This window comes from Amphiura filiformis, chromosome 9 (assembly GCF_039555335.1).
Source record: "Amphiura filiformis chromosome 9, Afil_fr2py, whole genome shotgun sequence".
NCBI classification, from domain to species: Eukaryota; Metazoa; Echinodermata; class Ophiuroidea; order Amphilepidida; family Amphiuridae; genus Amphiura; species Amphiura filiformis.
In genome coordinates, this window is record NC_092636.1 from 63004943 (window position 1) to 63028703 (window position 23761).

The following is a 23761-nucleotide window of genomic DNA, read 5'->3' on the forward strand; positions in this document are numbered from 1 at the left end:
ATATTTATTATCTGTTGCATAGAATATTTATTCAGCACAAACAAAACATTTAAATGTTGGGTTATATTATGAGTATAATTATAACGTTTTTCTAACATTCTAACATAAATGTTATTGAGTGTTCACAAAATATTGTGGAAAAATGTTTGCCAAAAATAGTTTGTAATAACATTTTGCCAAATATTTTCAAAATGTTGTGGTAGTGTTTTCAATATAAAATGTTTTAAAATGTTTTCATGACCTTTATATTACCTGATATTTAAGCATCATTAAAACATTTTGACCAAACCCAAAATGTACTTATAACACATTTATAATGTTTTAAAAACATTTATGTGTTTGCTGGGAAAAAGTATTCATTGGGCCTTACTGTCTTACCTCGAATATATGATTTAGCAGGTGTGGCAGAGCTTTGTGCAAAGTGTTTCAGCACATGCGTGTCTCTTGAAAAGATGAGTAGTACTTGATACAGGTAGTCTTCAAACACAAAGTATTGGTCATCATTGGCAGCAGTTAACTTCACATCCTTATAGGGAGAAAGAGATGGAATGGGTTAAAGATGGTATGATATAAAAGTGTCCACTGAAGTTGGTTTAACTTAAACAATTGGTTTAACTTAAGGGATGAGCCTATAGGAATAACGACCAAACAAAGAAATTCTTGTTTATGCCGTAATATTGTAGTCTTTCAACCCTTTCACAATTTCAGCTGTGTAACTTACAAAAATTCCCGCTAAAAAGTGGTTCTTTTAATTTTAGAAAATACATTAATAATCGCATTGGACTTTTCGTACTGATTGTACTATAGTGACCACCAGCCTATAATGTTCTAATCACACTATAGACTGGGGATTACATGTGACGTCATTGCCAGGCAATTGGTCTCTATTGTTCCTTGCCCGGAAATATGCCCACGCAGTCAGGGACCGTGCTTTTAAAACGCCCGCCAGATCACAACAAGGCCATTGAACTGTGTAGTGGCCATACGTACTCGTTGAAGTATAACGGTAGCACGTTCCCTTACCGACTCATTAATGTGTGGAAAGGGGTCAGGGACGGTATTCTGATCATTCTAATCCTTTCTTTTGAGGTCAATAGATAAAAGAAAGGCCTTGAACACAGGTGCAGGGTTGTAGATAATATTTAATCATCAAAGATGCTGGCATAAGAAATTTCGAGGAGGCAGCGCTTATTATTTCTTGTAAACACAATCTAATGTGGAACTCACTACATGTAGAAGGCAGGGCGGGTCTGCAAATTAGTGCATGAAGCTAGTAAAGATATAGCTTCATGTTCAGTTTAATCAATTAAAATACTATGGCAGGATATCAACAAAATCGCGAGGCATTCTTTCTTGTTATGGACGACAAGTATTAATTTTTATATTATTATGACAAAATCCAGTCCCTTCTCAATTGAATAGGCTCCGAGATTAGACTTTCCTTTCCAAAAATAAATTAAATGGCCTAGAGGACATGATATAGGCCTAATCTAAACCCATATTCGGTATCCAGAAACCTTCACAGTCCGAGCGGCGCTTGCACTCGCATCGCATTAAACTAGACAAAGTTTGCTAAACTGAGGCCTGCTTCAATTGCCAACCTTTATCGAGGGGCGAGTTTGAGGTTTCATAGTCATCTATTACCTATACCATTTTTCACCCCGATGTGGCAGTGATGTCAACGCGTTGTGAACAGCTGTTTCGCTCTCGCATCTATGCGGTGTCTTTAAGCGCGTGCGTATGTACACCAGCGCCATCGAAATCCAGCGAGTGCTGCGCCTAATAAAATTCGTATAATGCCCCCAGCATACTTTCCTGCCGCTTGCCGCTGCGGCAAGCGGCAGAGCGTTTCAACCAATGACAAGCCTTGATTGTGTCAGATTGTCTGCAATGCGCGTGAGCCACGCCGCTCATTGCAAGCGGCAGGGTAGTATGAAACCAGCTTTATACTGACGTGACCCCAGATGTGACGTCACTGTCACATCAGGGTGAAATGGTATTGAACAACGCAAACCAGCCAAATTTGTCATAAGTTTTAATAGTCATTAGAAAAACCGTGAATATAGTGTCAGAAAGTCTTACACATCTTAGTATAACCTTGTCGTTAGTGTGATACTGAATGCAGCGCCATATTTGGAATATATTCGTACACGGTGTGGGCAAATAGTTGGTCAAATGTAGGCTAAGTAGGCCTAAATCATGAAAATCGCTTAATCTGAATAATACCAACCAGTAACGGACACTGAGACAACACTACGTGCGAAGTTTGAGGTAAGTAAAGCTTTTCCTTGTTATAAAAAACAAGGAAAAGGCAGTCATTTTTATTACAACACGATATTTAAAAAAAGTACATTTTGAGAGGGCCTACGCTGGTTCTTTTGATTCTAGTTTAAAATCTGTTCATCACATGCAGTCCGATTTGGTATCTATGGTTTCATCAAAGTCTTGAGAACTAATTTGGATGGTAAGTTGGTTAACAAAAACGATACTGTTAAAAATAGCGGTATTTATGCAAGCGACGTATCTATTGTGTAAAATACATTGAAAATTGTCGGCTAAAGAGGGCATAAATTAAAATCGCGAAGAGTAATAGCAACAATAACTATCTACATTCCAAGCGGAAACGCTTTTCAAAAACATACCACCTTTTTCGGGCAATCGCTGAAACCGAAATATGAAATTCCAGGCCATCTGTAAAAAAGTGCGTGAGCAGAAATGACCATGAACTTGGGTCACCGAAACAAGTGTTTATATTGGTGTCAGGCCTTTCATAGTGATACAACAATTAGCCCCCAATAATGGCTTTCATTTGAACCGTTATTTGTTAAACTGCGATTTTTACTTTTTGAGAAATCAATGAATGTATCCAAAAACTTTTCGAAAGTCGATTTAAAATGGCCTAACCCGTTAAACAAACTTCGGTACACTTTTGCTCTATATAATTGCTTAAAATGCTCAACAGGTTGATCTGTTGTACATTTACTCAACATTTTTACCCAGTATGTTTTAAAGTGTATGCCTATATAATGATTCTAGCTTTGTAGAATACATAAGTTTTTATGATGTGAATAAAACGTGTTGAAAAGTGTCACAGAATGTGGCTCATTTTGACATGTGTCATCACTATGACTATTTACACCACCAGTGCAGATTCATAATTTTGGATGCACTCAGTGTTTTTACCTCTGCAGTTCAATACATTTCTAAATGTTTTCATGTACAATCCATGCTTACTGTTGGCAATCCATGAGTTTCAGTATTCAATAGTTTTAGTAAATGTGATCAGAACTCCTCTGAACAGATTGTACAAAATAAAGCCTGGAGCCGTTACCAAATTTATGTATGAGTGAGTGAATATACAAAAAGTGCACATTGATCTGTCCATGTGGAGACATCCATTAAAGCCATGATGTACGATCTTATACGAAATTGGTTAAATTTTAAAACTTGATTTTTAATGTAATGTTTACACATGTTAACTTACACCTAGAATCAGCCAAATTGATTGTGTTTGCCAGGTCAAACATGTCAAAAGAGCACTTTTGACATAATGTTATATTCAGACATTAAGTTCTGCTAGAACTCTACACTTAAACAGCCAAAATAACCAGTGAAGGTTTCTTTCACTTTACCTTGTATTTTGGCTGAAAATGGACAGAAACCTTTACTGACCGTTATTACTATATTATTTCAGCATTTTGAGAAAAGAATAAACTTAAGAAAATTAAAATTAGATGGAAATTGTACATTATGGCTTTAAAAACACACAACACAAAAGGGGTCATTTTATACCCCACAGTGTGAAGAATTAGAACAAGATGGACAGTCAACATTAGATAAATTTTCACAGGAAAAATTTCTCGACCGCGTGACCAATGCGAGTGTAACCTTGAGCCTGATCCCTGCCCCAAGCGATGACCTCACTATTCAAGTCTTGGCAATTTTGAATTGTAATAGTATTCTTGTTCGTAGTTTCGATCGAAATTTGTGCATTGCAAATTTATTGAATATTATGCAATCTTAATTTCTTCACAATATCATCAAAACATAATTTCAAAAATATCTACCTACGGACAAAAATATTTATCTACGGAAACTCTTACCATAATATTATTAACTTGCGACAAGTTACTTATTTTGCATCAAAGGAGGAATTCTTTCTATTCAAATCCATTGGTAGACCACCCGCCTTGCTCGGGTCACATTCCATAATGCTAATATGTCTGCGCCCATGGGTGTCACATGTCCAGAAAATTTCCTGTGAAAATTTACCTATTAATTTTGACCACAGGGTCTTCTGATCTAGCCAGCCATTGTCCACTCACTCACCTTATATATGAGGTTGTCTATTAGTAGATCATGCTGGAATACATAGGTCTTCAACTGGTCATAATATAATTTGTTCTGTTAAATATAAGAGAAAAATTACAAAATAATGCTTAAAATTGTACTGTTGATTGTCTCGAGACAGCAGGAAAGCACAACAACGCAAAGAATAGACTCCGCATTGCCCCACGATCATGAGGACCATTTAATACACATAAGCTTATTTATAATAATTTCACAATCTCATAGAAATTAAGACTATATTGAGATAATAACAGATTTCATATCAATTAAACAAATTATATACATTGAGATAATTAATTGCAGCAAGCATTTGGAATTATTGATTATCTTCATATAAATCAATAAACACACAAATTATTGGAAAAATGTGTACAAGCCAACCATACAGGCTGGACAAACAAAAGTTGACTTCTGAATCACATTTAACCAATTTCATCTTAAGCAAATCTTAAGCATATCTTAAACAGATACATCTTTGGATCAAACAGAGGATTGGATTGAAAACAGCATTTTTAACCGCAATTAAATAATTAGAAATCTCCAAAAGAATAAACAATGCCAACACTAGCAAACGAACATTTTGTATTCAGCCAGATCTGGCATCAATGCTTAAACCATTTACTGATATATAATATATTAAATCCACGGTTATTTACAACCAAGTAAATAAAGATACTCCAAATAAGCAACAAAGCATTTATAACCCTGGTATAAAACGCAGTAGAAAGGGAGAAAAGCATGAAGGCAACCAATAGCCCACTATAAAACGCAGTAGAAAGTGGAGACAATCTACTGACAAGATTCTTCAGGTTTTGAAGAAACTCCACCACCCTCAATAAAAAACGCAGTAGAAAGTGGAGACAATCTACTGGCGAGATTCTTCAGGTTTTGAAGAAACTCCACCACCCTCTATAAAAACGCAGTAGAAAGTGGAGACAATCTACTTATGAGATTCTTCAGGTTTTGAAGAAACTCCATACAAAGCAATCAATAGCCCAATAAAACCAACAAATACCATAAAACGCAGTAGAAAGTGGAGACAATCTACTGACGAGATTCTTCAGGTTTTGAAGAAACTCCATACAAAGCTTTCAATAGCCCAATAAAACCATTCAATACCATAAAACGCAGTAGAAAGTGGAGACAATCTACTGACGAGATTCTTCAGGTTTTGAAGAAACTCCATTAAAAGCAATCACTAGCCCAATAAAACCAACCAATACCATAAAACGCAGTAGAAAGTGGAGACAATCTACTGACGAGATTCTTCAGGATTTGAAGAAACTCCATACAAAGCATTCGATAGCCCAATAAAACCAATCAATACCATAAAACGCAGTAGAAAGTGGAGACAATCTACTGACGAGATTCTTCAGGTTTCAAGAAACTCCCCCACCCTCTATAAAAAACGCAGTAGAAAGTGGAGACAATCTACTGACGAGATTCTTCAGGTTTTGAAGAAACTCCATACAAAGCATTCATTCCCCTTCTATAAAACGCAGTAGAAAGTGGAGACAATCTACTAATGATATTCTTCAAGATTTGAAGAAATTCCATACAAAGCCTCTATTTTTAAGCATAAAGCAGCATAATTGGACATACCATTTTATTGGAGTATCTTTAACCATTTTTAGTTAACTGATTCACCCTTCCAGCTTTTGGGAGGGTGGGTGGGATTTTTTGGTCCATCAAGATCGAAGGAACAATTGCAAGTGCATCACTAGGAGAACTATGGACATAACAAAGGAATGAAAAAATAAGGCGGAGACCTGAATGGCTGCACACCACTAAAGTGACAGCTGACTGGACAGAAAAACTGAGCTTGTTGCTATAACAACATAACAACAACCCCTAAATTAAAACTGAATTGACCAGGAGACCAAAAAACTTTAAGTGTACTTGAGAATGCTCAAGTGGGAATAAGAGGATAAGCCTCTACACCTAGATGCACATGACAGCCTAATGTCCCCTGCTGCTGAGACAATCTAGTTTTTAAAAGATTTGCAACTTTAAAAAACGGAATTGTCTCGAGACAGCAGGACAGCACAACAACGCAAAGAATAGACTCCGCATTGCCCCACGATCATGAGGACCATTTAATACACATAAGCTTATTTATAATAATTTCACAATCTCATAGAAATTAAGACTATATTGAGATAATAACAGATTTCATATCAATTAAACAAATTATATACATTGAGATAATTAATTGCAGCAAGCATTTGGAATTATTGATTATCTTCATATAAATCAATAAACACACAAATTATTGGAAAAATGTGTACAAGCCAACCATACAGGCTGGACAAACAAAAGTTGACTTCTGAATCACATTTAACCAATTTCATCTTAAGCAAATCTTAAGCATATCTTAAACAGATACATCTTTGGATCAAACAGAGGATTGGATTGGAAAACAGCATTTTTAACCGCAATTAAATAATTAGAAATCTCCAAAAGAATAAACAATGCCAACCAAGTTTCTCAATGGAGAAACTTGATTAAACCCCCCTCCCCCCCCCCTCCCTCCCCTCCCTCCCTCAAATCAAATGTACAAAGGTGGAAAAGCAAAAAGCCTCATGATGCTCCAGAAGAGTCTTGAACCAATCCAACCCCTCTAAGGACCAATGAAAGCTGTCATATCTAAATGGGACAGCCACACATACATCATATTGATGTCAGCCAGTAATCAGCTGCTGAAAATTTTTATTTACACATGTAGTGGTTTTCTTACAAAATCTCTATTGATGATCAGTGAGGAAAATATAATATATACACCAAAGATTTTTTCTTTCTTCTTATTTTAGAACAAACAAATTATTACAATACAGCCTGTACCGAAAAAATAGGAAAATATTGCATCACCCCATACACCCAATAAGATAAAAACAAATGTTATTAAATCAAAAGGGGGCAATTTATTTTGAACAAGTATATTTAAACCATATGTTCTATGAAACAACTAAACAGGGATCTATTATAATAGCATACAGGTGTATTATAGGTATAATGATAGTTGCATTAAATGCACCAAGCCCAAAAATTGAGTACGCATAAACATGACAAACTTTTAGGAAAGAAGACTGCAATTGTATAACTATTGCTTTAAGAAGTTGTCAAGCTCAGGCAACTAACCTATAATAATAGTTTTGCACAAACCATAGCAACCCGATTTTTATTTGTCTGTTTGGTGTTAAAATAATGAAATAGAAATATATTTAGTTGTTCTCTCTCTCTATATATATACTCTCTAAAATTATATGAAATGTATATAATATATATAAATTATACAATTAGCATGATTAGATAGCACCATTAATTGTGATAGATATCGCTTTACATACAATATCGCTTGCTGCAATTTCCAAGCATGTTTAGTGTAAGTTATCAAATAGGATACATACTTAAGGATGGACAGAATAGTGTACAGTATGAAATAATTCACATAATATTCACATGATGTGCAAATTGACATAAGCATCAAATTTCAGTTTTTTTAACTGAACCTAACCTTGAAATGTATTTATCTAGAGATATTTTCATCTTATTTGATCTTGAGAACAAAACCAGAAAATCTGTAAATGGCAAATTTTGAAAGAAATTATAACAAATCGCTATTTGACAATTGAGCAGAGCCACACAAAATATTACTGTAGCTCCCATTTCAAAGACCCATTAATGATAACAGATCATAAATAGGGGCCTACCTGATCCAATTTTAAAAGTGCCATTTATAAAATAAAGTAATCCACTACCAATGAATGGTAACCCAGAGAATAATTTTCTCACTGCTAACTTAAAAGTTCTTGCAGATGAATGAAATAAGTTACCAAAGCTAATAATCTCATATATAATCTTAAGTGCGTTGCACTGAATACGCTTAATCATCCACAATTATCAATGTTAAAGCTTTAATAACCCCTTTATAGATGGTAGTACAGCAAAAATAAATTGAACTGGTATCTACTAATAATTTTTTTTTTTTTCTTTCTGAAAATGATATCTGTTACACAAATTGATCAATTATGCTCCATAAAAAACAACTACAAGTTTTATAACATATTGAAATGAAATGATAATGTTAAAACTCTCAATACCCCTTTAAACACGATAGTACAGCAAAATTAAACTAGTAGAAATCGAACAGTTATCTACTAATAATTTTTTCAAGAATTGAAAAAAATATTATCTGTACCACAAATTAATCAATCATTGAAATGTTCCATGAATATTCAATAATCACCTACCCTTTTAAACTTTTAAAACTTGATATCGTTTGTGATCTTTTATTCACCTTACGATTTTATTCGGTATCTCCATATTACACATACAACAATACAAGGTAAATAGATATAAAATGCATTAAGATAAATAACATAAGATACACATAAAAAAACAAAGCAAGGAGATATCACAGGATAGCCACTTCAGCCCAAAGGCCTATTTCCAAAGGGGTTCTTTATACATAGAAGGCAAAAGGCATAATATAAATACATTTAAAAAAAAATGTATATATGTTTTCATATTTTTAATTACCTTACACATTGTTGCTTTCTTTTTCCATATGAACGAAAGCATCAAATAATACAAAGTTTGAATTACTTGAACTGGAATTTAATGCAAATATTGAATTTCCCACAGAATATTAAATATGTTCCACATTCTACCAACTATAAATATAAATATAAATGTAAGGACCATTATTGTTGTTAGAAATTAAATTTTATATCTATTTTTGTTTTGTTTTTGTTTTTGTTTGTTTTGTTTTTGTTTTGTTTTTTACTAATTGGATGTCTGGTCTGTTTTTAGGCTACTCTTTTACATCCATTCATAATTTTGAGTATAATTTATAATGACAAGCTTATTATGATGTTTCACATCTTGCATGTGCTTATACTTGTATTTGCAAGCCACCATCATCCTGGAACACGAATCTAGACTTCTATATTTATGACTGTGTTCCTCTTTATTGATAAGTAATGCAAAATTGATAAATAGTAATATCCAATAGGGCCTACATATTTAATCTTAAAGCAATTTAAATTACTGTGAAAAGAAAGTTGAACCTATTATAATAGACATATTTTTACATCATTGATAAATACCATCATTTATATACTGTCATTATCCAACTTATCCTGTATGCGTAAATGATGCAAAGTAGGGCCTACATATTTCATATTAAGACAATTTTAATCACTGTGCAAATAAAAGTTGGACCTATTATAATCATTATGCAACTTGTGCTGTATGCATAAATGATGCAAAGTGTCCCTTGTAATATCGACCTAGTCTCTTATATTTTGCAATTCTTTTCTACACCTTAGGGCATGTAAAAAGTGTGTCCTAGAAAGCGTTAACTTCATTGTCTTTTAGATTATAAATTTTGGTTTTCATGATGAACAACATCCCATAAGACTAAAATGGTTTTATATTTGTACATAGCAAAAGACATCACATAAAGGACATCATATCAGGTTGATAAAGTATTGATGCATAAAAATATACCTTGTTTTTTAAATTTAACCGTATTTCATTGAAGCCAATAGTTCTGTAAAACTATGCAATATGAAATGTATCTAATTACATATAATGCACATGTACATGTATAGTCTCTATTTGTATTCCGAGTTAGATTTCAGAATCGTGGGAATTGCAAGTCTATAGTTGAGTCATTAGATGAGCATTATTTATGGTTAACAGTATTTTGCTGAAGAATAACGACTGATATCGTAAAACGGGATATTCGCCAAGTTTTATGACAGAAGAAAATCATTAGTAATGGTAACCGATGCCAATTTAAATTGTTCATCTAAAGTGAAATGAACGTCATCAACTACTGTCATAACAATTTCAACTTCGTCTTGTATTGTTCTTCTTGCTTGTGGAAGAATAAGAAGCTAATTCTAACAAAACTTTATTCCTCTCGCTACCTGTTGAGCTGAAGAAATATGCTGATGCATACCACATGTAAATTGACATCTCAATTCTGCTGAATTTACTTTCTGCCAAATTGGTTATTGCAGGATTATCATTCTCCGTTATCTTTTCTTTCTTGAATATTTTTGAGGTGCATATTTAAACGACGTATTGCTGCCATGGCCGAGAATGTAACTAGTCAGCTTGAGTAACTTAATGGGTCTATTCACATCGCAAGCCACATATGATGCAATCCTCAACGCAATTGATGTGCAATATCAGCGGAAGACACTTCTGAAATAAAAAAAAAAAAAAACAAACAGCAAAGAGAAGAAAACTATATGTGCTTTCCCCATTGTTTGATACCTTTGCACCTTATTATGTTGATATTAATGGTTGGTATGTAAGCCTGATCCAAGATACGCAACTTCTAGATTTTATTTACTAATAACTGACTTGCATGCAGATAAGGTATGCAACCATGATACAAATCTTAACTTTTAAGGCTTACATTCGCCTGACAAATAAATATGTATCTCCATCCCATTAATAGAACATGTCCAAATACTCTGTCTGATTTGCACGTTGACCATTTCTTTTCGAGCAACATGTAATCCATTAAATGATACTCAATATGTGAGTTAATATGTCATCTTATCATACTGGTAATGCATGAGCTAATAATGGCAGAAAATTTATAATATAAACAACTGTCATTGCCTAATCTATTATCGTATTCAAATCGTGATAAAAAATGCAAACAAGCAAATTAAAAGATTTAGCGATAAAGCCACCACCCAAATTTTAGAAAGTTTCTGCCGACTTACATTTAATCGACTAACACTAAGACATATAAAATACTTAATTGATTTGTCTCAGTCTCAAACAAAGCATTTACGGAGAAATGTTTTGACTACTTGCCTCTTTGTAAGCAATGTGAAGCCGATGGCTTCAGAACCATGTATAGCTTCTACCCCGCACCATCACCCAGTGGAACATACTTCCTGCATCCATCATCCATGAGTCAACATCAAGCAAATTGTTCAACACCAAGGTCTGGAGCATACAGACACACTCAGCTCAGCTGTACACAGGCGAGCCAGTGGATTCAAACCCAGCCTCATCAAACTAAGTCACTCTGCACCAGTCACTGTTTTTATGCGCACCTTTGGATTATGCACCCTTAGTTGAGTTGTTTTTAGACATTTGTGACGCCCCCAGAGTCTGGACGGCGATACCAATTGGTCCTGTCCAGTATTTCTTTAGATGTTAGATGTAGATGTAGATGGCCAATTCCACCATGAAAATGACAAAACCAGTTCTGCTCTGTGGATGCTGAATATCGCTTCTATACACTTAAATATTAATGAAATATGAACATCCACTGATGCAGTAATGTATAGTTATCAAGCATATACTTTATAGATTACTACCACACTAGCTACTAGTAATCTTTTTCACTACCAAGAGCACAAAATTTTTGGTCCATCAAGATCGAAGGAACAATTGCAAGTGCATCACTAGGAGAACTATGGACATAACAAAGGAATGAAAAAAATAAGACGGAGACCTGAATGGCTGCACACCACTAAAGTGACAGCTGACTGGACAGAAAAACTGAGCTTGTTGCTATAACAACATAACAACAACCCCTAAATTAAAACTGAATTGACCAGGAGACCAAAAAACTTTAAGTGTACTTGAGAATGCTCAAGTGGGAATAAGAGGATAAGCCTCTACACCTAGATGCACATGACAGCCTAATGTCCCCTGCTGCTGAGACAATCTAGTTTTTAAAAGATTTGCAACTTTAAAAAACGGAATTAATGAATTGGACACATAAAATTGTCTTTCAGCAATCACAATTGAATGTGTGAAAATGAGAGGATACAGAGTGGAGCAAGAACACACTATAGTCTGTATACCTTCCTCAAGTCAGTAAAGCAAAATCAGATTTTGAAATTTTCTCAAAAACTGTTAATTATTGCAGGAACATTTCCTTTCTGAAAATGTATACTTTTATATATTTCTTTATATCATTACATTTAGAGATACAATAAAAAGCAATGTCTAAATTACTGCCGCGAGAAAGGTATATAGACTAAATTATGAGGGTTTCATGTAGTAGAATGCTATTTCCATGTTTCCAGATAATTAAAACAATACCTGGATCAATATAAGTTTCACAAAGCCTGGAAAGTAAAGTATTTTAGAGGGCAACTATTGATTACATGATTTTCATACCATTTCCCTACATCGTCTTATAATAAAGATTGGACTTAAAAAATCCAGGCAAGACAATTTAATAAACATTGCCTGTTTTGCCCAGATGCCATCATAACATTTTATAACAGTGAGTCTTCAAGTTTCCAATTTAAAACTGCAGATAACGACTGTCAAATATACTGAAATCTATTTATCCAAGTTTCTTATAAAATGCTCAATTTCAAGGCCTTGTTGTCTGCTAGCCTCAATAATGTTAGCATCATATAGAAAACTAGACGCATAGCCCCATTAGCTAGGCTGAGAGGAACCAGGTGGAATAGGCAGAAATGTAAAGTAAACCATTTAAGAAATCAAAATAAAATGAATCTATACAAGTAGGCAACACTGAACAAATATTGCTGCATGAGGTGTTTGAACCTATCTGCATGCCAGTAAAGTATGCAGTCTTATTTAGTTTCTGCAATGAACACAACTTTGTGGGTTGGAAGTGTGCAAATGAAACAAAATGGGAAATTTTGAATAAAAGAATGTTTCATGGATTTGAATATGTGTCATTGTGTTAGTCAATTATTGTTTTGTATGCGATATTAGATAAAAGTAGGGAATTAGATTATCAGATATCTGAAATGCCATCACTGTGTAACTGAATTCAACCCTGGAGAGAACGTCACAGTTAGCATAAACATGAGAAACCCAGTATCAACTAAATTGATATTAAGGGTGTTGGTTCTTACTAACGTTGTTCCTTGTTATGCAAATGAGACAGTTTATGCTTCTGTAGCTTTTACACAGAGACCTCGGGACATGCCTTTTGTTATTTCCCTGTTTCATGTGCATCAAGGCCGTATCTATACAGTTGAATGAGCATGAAAAGAACCTTCCGCACGACTTTACAGTGCGAACTAAATATCAAATTTGTATAGTCATGAAATGTAAGATGTGCAGGCCTGCATGTAGCTGGGTGGGTTAGAGGAGGGATTTAGATTCAGTAAAGACAATGTTGTCTGATGATTTAAGAATTCAGGTAAGAGCATTTGTCTAGAGACATAGAGGTCCTGGTTTCAAATGTAATTCACAAAAATGGTTTTGCTCAATCCTTGGCTAAAAACTACTTATGAGAGTTGATGTTCAAATTGTGACATTTTGAGAACATTTTTGTGTTTGCTGGGTAGGCACTGCATTTGCTTCTTCACTCTGCTATCATGGATAATGGTTTTCAACCATACATATCAAAGTGCCAATATGCTGTATTGGAGAATATTCAGTCTTCAAAGCTTTGTCCAAGATCAAGGGTGAGTATCATTGCCAGTGCTTGTCTGATTGCAGGACTAGCTAGACAACAGATTTTATTAATAATGCAGGTACTTGAACCCATCGTGTAATCATATCTTAGAGTTTAAACTTCTGTCTGAGTACAGAGTCAAACACTGAGTATTTTGGAGCATGACAATGTGACCCATAAGTGATGAAATGCAAATAAAGTTGAAGCATACCAAAATCTGAAACTTTGGAAAAAGAAACCACAATATAAAATCATGAACATGATATACAGAAAGCCACTTGTTACCATATGTTACAATGTTATATTATACCCTAAAAGTGTGGTAATCTAGAAGCTAATCCAAATCAGTGCAGAAAAGGTAAAAAAATCTCATATCTCTTGGGGAAAGACAGTACTGGTTGTTATGAAGGCAAACAAAAAAGGTATTCAATGCGCAGATTGGAACTATTAGAGCCAGGGAAATCTGAGATGCGTTCTAATACAAGAAGGGGAAAAGTAAGAATAAAAAGGGTGCTCTAAGATGCCGGGATTAGTTTACATATAATTTTGACGCCTCTAATTTGATGTTGGTATTATGGAGAACATGACGTCATGTATAGGTGTAATAAAGATGCATCCATGATGGCTGCTCTATGCAATGGTGACTGAACTAATTTAAAGTTTGATATCGACCCAAGGGATAGAGGTTCTTGAATTTTGTTTGGTTACCATGCTCATACAAGGGGTGCAAAGGTGGCAAGTTGTGACCAGTGGCAGCATTAGAATGTTTGCCAGGGGGAGGCATGTAGGGGCATTAAGAGGGACAATTTTGAAAATGTTCACTTCCTTGTCAATATTTACACAAAAAATAACCTAATGCATATTGCAAATTTAGGGCTGAAAACAACACACAACATAATGTAGAACCTTATTTTGAGAGTTTGAGATGACCATGCAAAGCGTGTATAGTACTTTTGTTCAGTCAGTGATGCAAGTGTGAATTTCACTGGGTGTCACTTCTAATCATGAGCATACAGTTAATGGTTGGTGCACTCCACATTTACAAACCCTACATACCATATTTCCTTGAATAAACGACCCGGGCCTTGCATTTTCCAAACGAGGGGCATTTATTAGAGGTCATTTTTAGAACGATAATTCCCATTAAAATCATTAGGTAAGCTTTAAACCTCATGCTGAAATGATGAACTATGAACTTGAAACACTGACTTCTGGTTCACTTACGGGTTTGTGACCAGATTTAGCCGATTATCGACACTATTATCGACCATGTGTGCAACTTGGTAAGCTTACTACACAAGATAGCATGGAAATATCGGTATTTTTGAAACATCTTGGTTGAAAATAGCGGTGGGGCGTTTATTTGAGGGGGGAAGTGACTATTCGAGGAAATATGGGGACTCTACTATTGTGGTGTGCAAAGCCCGGTGCAAAGTCACATTTGCCACTGTTGCCTATGCTCGGTGGTGAATCATGTAGGGTGCTTCACAGGTTATATAGGTAAGGCTTAAAGGTATATAGTATTAATTGTCATTGTGTGGAAATCATGATGATATTGGTGATATGTGCACATTGAAGCCATATTGTATCATTTCCACAAGAAATGGAATTGTATTTTTGCCCACTGTCAGATGTCCTCTTTTATAAACAGATGAGGCAATAGAAAATTGTTATTTAATACCAGCACATATGTTGCCAATGCAAGCCTAACCACCTCATCAAATGTGACTCAGGTCTGTCGTTTTCATGATCGTCCCGCTTGCCATATGTACTATATATGAACATCGTGTATATGTTTCACTATTGTTTCGATTGTAATTATTAAACAACTTTAACTCATTCAAATCTCGGGTTTTGTCACAATGACAGTATCTAAAGCCTTGATTTTTGCAGGTTATATTACTTTACTAAAGTATATTACAAATCAATCATCTAAAAAAACAAAATGTTACAATATGGCTTGAATAAAACTACTGCCTCAATGTGCTGTGATGTGTAATAAACAAATAGCATATAGCAGCTATTCCACGCCGACTACCAAGACGCTATCTAGAGTAGACAGCAATGTGTTTCATTACTGTATGTCACACTAATAAGTATCCATGTCTGGGATGAATGGCATATGAGCTGACCAATGGGAAATTGTTTCTGCTCTGATTTCATACAATAAAGGGACAAGAGGATATGAGTGTTACCAAATATATTGGGTAACAAATTGTGTATTTTCTGGGTGACTTTCCATTAAATTATGCAAAAGGAAAAGGGAGTGCACCTTTTACAATACATGCACCAAACTTCACACTAACTTTAGAAATTTACATATTTCATTAGAAATTTGAACACCTGATTGTTGTATTCATAATATTCTTTTTTCTTCTTTGTATAGAAATTAGGAAGATACCTCCATATCACTGTTACTAAAGATAAAGAAATTTTAGCATAAATTTGGACAATTAAATTAAGAAAATTATCTAGATGGTAATAGAGAATAATATGCAAGCATAGATGCAAGGCACAAATAATAGGGACCTACATGCTATGATAGCAAATGAATGAAGTAGACTCAAGAGAATAATAATTGTGTCTGCTGAGACACTTGAGACAGGAAGCAATCATGGATCTTTACTTGTCACTGTGTATTGGTAAAGATTCACCAGTAAAAACTTATGTCAGGAAATGCACGATTTCATCCCACCATTTTTGATTGCTTCATTCTTTCCATGTCAGTTCATCAACCTTCCTTCATTTCAGATTTAGGCAGTGGCAGCACTAAGTGGTGTGTGTGTGGGGGGGGGGGGGAGGTTAGCTCAGATTTTTGCCTCTATTTAATTTTTCCTCCATCCCAGAATAAAATTCCTGGTGCCGTCACTGAATTTAGGCACAAACCACCTACTAGCTAGCTACTCACCAATTCCCCCAAATTGTACGAGCACTCAAAAGAATGTGCAAGTTTTCTGAGTATACCTGAAGCATTGTAAACTTTACATTCTTCCCAATGAATTTGAAACTTCCTTAAAGGGTGAGTTATGTTAAGGGACAATATATAATCTGACATGACATTTCTGAATGTATTTTACTATTATGGCAAGTACTGCATTTACCATTCTGCGCTGAAAATGTTCAAATTTGGCTGCACATTTCTGCTCAAATAATAAAGTTTATTGTATCTATACAATAAACAAATTTACCTCCTGTGAAAGAGTCTAACCCTGGTCCATAGCTTGTGCTTGGACAAATCAATATGATTGATTTATTGATTGGTTGCCTAGTAATGGCTTTATATAAGCAGGTGTATAAGGACCAATGAGGTTTAAGGTCTATTGTTTGAAGTAGCCAATGGGAAGTGGTTAATAACCCTCTGACACTGCCAGTGGGTCAAGAATTAGGCACATTTTTATCTGTCATGGAAGGAGAAGGTTGGATCTCCAATGTGAAGAAAATTTTCCCACCCACCACACCCAAAAATGTAGGTCATATCCCAGTATTCAATACCTTTGTGGACAGTCACTTGGGAACATTAGTTGGCTGGGAAGGCATCCATATCGTACGGGGTTTAGAGGTACATAGACCTAAAGGGTATTGCAGTCTGCGTTTTAATAGTAGCTTCTGGGCATGGGCAAATTACCAGGAAGAGGGCGGTTAAGCTGACCAAGGGAGAGGATTCAATAAGTGCACATTTTAACTTCTCTTGGAGAGGTTAGGCCACATTGGGTATACAGATCTAGGTGTTCAGGAAATCCCTTTAAAAGGGTTCTGTAGCTTGCTGGTTAATACATTGCTGTTAACTTCTTTAAAGTTGGACCACACTTGGCGAGTGTGGAAAGGGCTTGAGAATACCCTGGAGGGCCCGTATCTATCTTACATGAAATTAATTTGGGTTAACTTCTCTGCAAGGAGAGGAGTTGGGCCACACTTGTGTGTGGGCCAGGGAAATTCCCCGGAGGGCCCCGTATCTTATGAGGTTATTTTGGATTAACTTATGCGATAAGAGAAGTGGGGCCACACTTGCATGTGTGCAAAGGGGCCGAGGAAATTCCCTGGAGGGCCCCGTAGCTTACGAGGAATTTGGGTTAACTTCTTTAAGAGACAAGAAGTGGGGCCACACTTATGCAGCGCAAAAGGGCTTGGGGTAATACCCTGGAGGGCCCCATATTCATTAATTCATTTTCATCCATTCATTTCTTTCATGCATTTAAAATGTATTGTACAAGGAATTAACTTGGGTTAACTTCTCTCTGAGAAGTTGGCCCAGATTAAATTCATTCATTTTCATTCATTCATTCATTCTTCATTGCATTTCATTTATGCATCTTACAAGGAATTAATTTTGGTTAACTTCTCTATGATAAGATAAGATTGGGCCACACTTGTGTGTGTGCAAAAGGGCCCGGGGAAAATTCCCTGGAGGGTCCGTATCTTATACAAGGAATTAAGTTGGGTTAACTTCTCTGCGAGAAGTTGGGCCACACTTTGTTCGGAGAGGCTCCAGTACTCTACGGGTAAGTAGTGTAGGCATGAGCTCCGGAAATTACCGGGACGGCCCCGTATCTTCGGGCGAGTAATTTAGGAATTGGCTCGAAATTCCGGGAGTGCCCGTATCTTACGGGCGAGTAATTTAGGAATTGGCTCGGGAAATTCCGGGAGGGCCCCGTATCTTCGGGTGAGCAAACACTGTGTGTAGATGGGGACAGACTCTGTATTTAGGGGAAAGTAAAGACTATCCAGGTCAGAAATTGTGGCGGTAAAAAGGGACAGGGCCACAAATTTAATCTTGAATCCAATTATATGAAAATAATTGGATCACCATAGGTAATTGTATAAGTGTTTACAAATAGTAATAATTAAGTAACTAATAAATTTGAGAAATAGTGCATGAGAAGTTGAACGAAATATGTCAAATATCCAGATTACTTTCCTGAATGTTTCCGGCTTCAGGAAAGTAGGATTAATGTATATGCACTTTTCTAAGGAATTTATATTAAAGGATTGACTCAATAAATGTATGTAAACTTCTCTGAAGAAATTTTCTCTTGAAAAGTTAAGCCAAGTTTGATGTATTATAACGGTACCCTTTGGGTCCGTATTTTATTGGATAAGCTGAAGTTAAATACAATTCTGGTTTACAAATAAATGGAGATACTCCTGACAGATATGCCAGCAAAACTTGAGTAAAATGTGCCTCATTTCATCTGGGGGTAATTAACTTTGTTCAAGATTTTCTATTATTATATAATATGAAGCTTCCATCTATACCACTCATTTTTAGTACTGAATGACGTTTAAATCAAACTGTTCAGTATTTTTACAAAACTGTTCAATATATCTTGATATCCGCACGCTCATCACAATACCCAGAAGGCACGCATCACATAAACGCAGTATTCACATAGAGCGTTCACAAACAGTGATTGAGACTAATTTTGGTACTGCACGACTCCCTCTGATGTGCAGCAATTCATGTTGTCCTGCGAAGCACACAAGCAGCTACAATACGGCGATTTCATCGGGTATAATCTGAGTTAATCAGGTCAGTATCTTAATATTGACGGTGCACAGAGAACATGGTTACTCGTTTCACGGCGGTATTGCAGTAGATAGGCCTACAACATTTTTACGGTAAGCTTACTCAATTGTCTGCGTGGTGCGTGCATGTGCATTCAATCAACACAATAACAAGGCCAGCCTAGCCTTGACTAGGCCTAGCCTATGCCTAGGCCTGTGTCTATAAACAGCCTTGTGTTTCTGATGCATGAATGTTTTCATTTATGAGTTTCAGTCAGCTTCATATTATATAATAATAATAATATTGGATGGCTTTATTTCGGGTTGTATGAGAATATACTGCACTTGCCATGAATGATATTCAACTCGCCGTACAGGCTCGTTGAATATCATTCATGGCGCGTGCAGTATATGCTCATACAACCCGAAATAAAGCCATCCAATATTATATAATTCTTTTTATTGTTTTGTAACTTTGACAGTTTTTTCTTCTGCAACAAAATGACTGTATTTGTCACAATTGTAAATAACACGCAAAACAGTCAATACTAGCCCTAAAACTAAAAGCTAAGCACCATTGCATTTCTGCTAAACAAATAAAACAATAATGTTGATCCCAAAAGCATTGTCATAGCCCCATTCTCACACTTCCAACAGCCCATAACCAAATAATTGTGATCTTATAACACATGACCTGATTCTTATTGATTACATGATACTAAAACATAGCAATCACTCAAAGCTTCCATTTCACTTATATAGGTTAACAAATGTTAATAATAGGGCTATAAAGTTGCCACTCTGATAAATAGAAATCTTTATCATCATTTTAGTGAAGATACTGTTTCCTCTGTTTTAAAGTGTTGGTTTATCTTGGAGTATTATGATACTATGATATTATAAAATTCATGCTCTACTTTCTCAGGCTTTTTGTGATATCCAATCATTTCTCAAATGACACACTTAACACAACCATCTTAAAACATTATGATACCAATTTCAATCGGCTAAAAATATGCAATTTCGAAGAAAGCTATTTTAAATAAGCTTTGGGACAATTCCCTGTATCAGTCATTGCTCTTTTATCAATAACTGCATCATGGTGTAGTCAAACCATCACTAACTTTTCAGAAACTTTGTAATACCATCTATTTATATTATTATGAATAAGAAACTTGCATTAACTTTTTTCCAGAAGCTATATTGAGGATGTGTGTAATTGTAAGATTCATTCCTCCTCCAAGACCACATTCACTCAGAACAGGTCATACTGGTTTAGAATATTTAAACAGAATTGGCAAAGCTTGACAAAATCAGGTTTTTTTTTGTATCTTACTCTTCATGAAATTATCTGCAAGCTACATGTAAAAAAGAAGCAAACAAACTAGCAAACATGGTATTGATGTATAGCTATGTCAAACCCACAAGGCCATTTTACAGCTTGCTAGATAGGCTTTTACAATGAAAATTTAAATGCTACAGATATAGGTTTTTCTGACAGATTTGCTGTCAAACAAGTATAAACCTGTCAAGCTTTTGTCAGGATTAGCTCTGACTTCTTCAAAACAAAATATTGCGAGTTCTGCATGTAGACTACCCTTGTCTACAGAGTATCACAGTGTACTGCCCTTGCCCAATGATATGCGAGTAAAAAGATGGCTCTGAAAAAGAGTTGTTTATAGTAGGTGTCCCTTTACAAAAGATTTGGTGGCTCTGAAAAGAGCTGTTCAAGCAAACTGCCCCCTTGAAAGATTGATGAAAATTGTTCAAAGTAGCCACTGAATCTTCAGTAGGACCAGGGATTAAGCTAGGCATTTCAAGGTTTCCATAAAAATATGGCAAACCTAGAAATTCTATGCTCCTCCAAACTTTAAAATGATAAAAATCAAAAAGTCATATAATATTTGAATTTGAAAATCGGCCTCCTTCCAAAATTGAATGCCTGGCAAAATAAAGCAATAAAGCAAAATAAAGCAATTTGACAATATTTCATCAGTGCAGATATGTAACTTATAGATGAACATCAATTTGAAGTGGCGTTAGTATCATGCAGGTTGTTTGCCGCATGTGTTATATTGTAATCTCAAAATGAATGACAGAGGAAACTAAGAAGGTGATGTTTCAAGGTTACACATCCCACTCAATCTAGTCAATCATGATGGTATAAAATAACACAGCTATATGATATTGGACCCCAGGTTATTACTCTCAAATGAACTAGATGCAACTATATGGGTTACAAGTCAACAACAACATAAGGACTACTTAATATGAAAAAGTTTAGATAAATATTTTGCTGTGAATCTCAGTGGAAGGCCATTCAACCTTCAATTTGAATTCAGGTAGGAGGCACTGATTTGAAAGCCAGGGCTTAGGGAAATTAAAAGCTGGGTCTGATTGCTTAACAAGTGTAATGACTTTGCAAATCAAATTTGTATATTTGTATACAATCAAGAATAAGAAATCTGAAACTTTTACAATAATTGTGGTTTTGGGCAATATTGTATAATTACAAGTAATGCGAGTTGATTTCTAGACATCTAGATACACTTTTCATATGTACTGGGTCATATGGAAGAACAGAGCAATACCCACAGTTCTCTTTGAATATGGACCCAGGGTAAAGAAGAAATAAACAAACAATTATTACAGAATTAAACCAAGTCATGTGGCATCAAAAACAATATTGTAATTTGTGGATAGCAATTTAATTATCAAATCAAACAGTTCATTGACAAATCCTTCCATATAAATATTGGTAAATACATGTATACATCACATAGACACCATATTGTATTTTTCATTATTTATCAATACCAAAAATAGCAGTGATCATTCTTATGAAGAAAGAAAAAACTATTCATGCTCATCCGCAACATGAGCCCAGAAAAGGTGATACTCTATCCCACAACTCACCACAGGCAATTCATTGCCATTTTCTTTACACACTATGATTGCTTTATAAGGTGCTCTGGTAAACTTTGAATTAAGCAAGATCATGCCCAGTAATTGAATATTGAGCTATTCCAATTGAAATCCATACACCTGCTATGGAAGATATTATCTTAATCTCTCACAGAAGGAGTGTAGATTTCAAATGGATTCACCCATTCAATTAACTCCATTTGAAATCCACACTCCCTGTGTGGAAGATTAAGGTCATGTCATCCACAGGGGTATATGGATTTCAACTGGAATAGCCAATGTAAACTTGGACCCATAAGTTTATGACAGAATCCTATATGCATAGCTATGTGAAATCAGTAGTATGTCATGTGATTGGCTCAGAAAAACTGACAAACATTGTTTGTAAATGGCAAGAAAAAGAAGTGGGCCAAAATTTCAGGTCGTCTGAATTTAGGAAGAACTTACAAACTATGCAGTAGTGGATCAAATATGGGAACTGACTGAAGCAGATGAAAACACATTTTATCAGGAATAAAAATAAAATTTATATAGGTTACATAATATCAAAACTATTTATGGCAAACTCTGTCATCAGTTGGCTTTTTAGATAAACTATATATCTGTGGAAAAATACTTGTAGCTGAATGAAAAAAGTGTAGCTGATAGGCAGCGTGCTAAATAGCAGCTATAAAGAAGCCAAGAAACCCACCTTCCAGTTTAATTCACATTTACTTCACAGATTATTTTACCATGTCTACCAAGGTAATCTGTTATCTATGTCCTATTAGGATGGCTCTATCAACTCAACACTATGATTACGTGCTTGGAGACTAAATCATACCATTTATATAATATTATTACATCTCTACTCATGAGATGCTAGGTGCTATTAGATGATCTTGATGTGGCAGGTGCCTATGTGTGGATATAATGGAGATTTACTGCATATTGCAGGTCTTTTGATGCATATTGTGTGTACCATACGTATTGAAACGCCTCCTATGAAGTATTGAATATTAAAGCATGCACCTGTATATATTTGTGCACTAAGGTATTTTACATTATGATATTTGTATGCTATTATGTTACTTTGAGTGGTATCTGGTTATCATTTTGGTCTAAAATTAAATCTTTTTGAATGTACGTAAATGCTTTTTAGGTATTGGGTACAAAAAATCTATTCTGAAATTGTTTTCAAAATGACTGTTGCTTCAAGCAATATAATGAACTTATGTACCAATAGTGTTATACTGATCCACTATAGTTTCTTTACAACATTGTTACATAAGAATGATTTAACTGTGACCACAAACAGGGTCTCTCTGATTGAAATAATCTCCAAGCATGGACTGTGGTCTTAAGCAGTATACAGACTTTTTATTGTACGTACAATATTGTATGTACAATATGTACGTTATTTAGTCTATTGCCATTCTATTTCCAGTAATGTTTAAGTTCTAACGAATGTTTGATGACGTAAAATCGATAATATATTTCTGCTAGATAGTGTATGTAACATATTATCGATTTTTCGTCATCAAACATTCGTTAGAACTTAAACATTACTGGAAA

The 23761-nt window shown here is 35.1% G+C and overlaps 1 protein-coding gene across 1 annotated transcript in view; it reads right to left on the reverse strand.

Annotated features, from left to right (window-relative positions):
• LOC140160216 (TBC1 domain family member 19-like) overlaps positions 1 to 23761 on the reverse strand; it is a 527882-nt gene that overhangs the window by 58117 nt on the left and 446004 nt on the right. The window contains exons 8-9 of the mRNA XM_072183493.1: positions 4330 to 4404; positions 379 to 526 (exon numbers count right to left, since the gene is read on the reverse strand). Coding sequence (XP_072039594.1) covers positions 379 to 526; positions 4330 to 4404 — 223 coding nt within the window. The remainder of the gene's footprint in view (positions 1 to 378; positions 527 to 4329; positions 4405 to 23761) is intronic.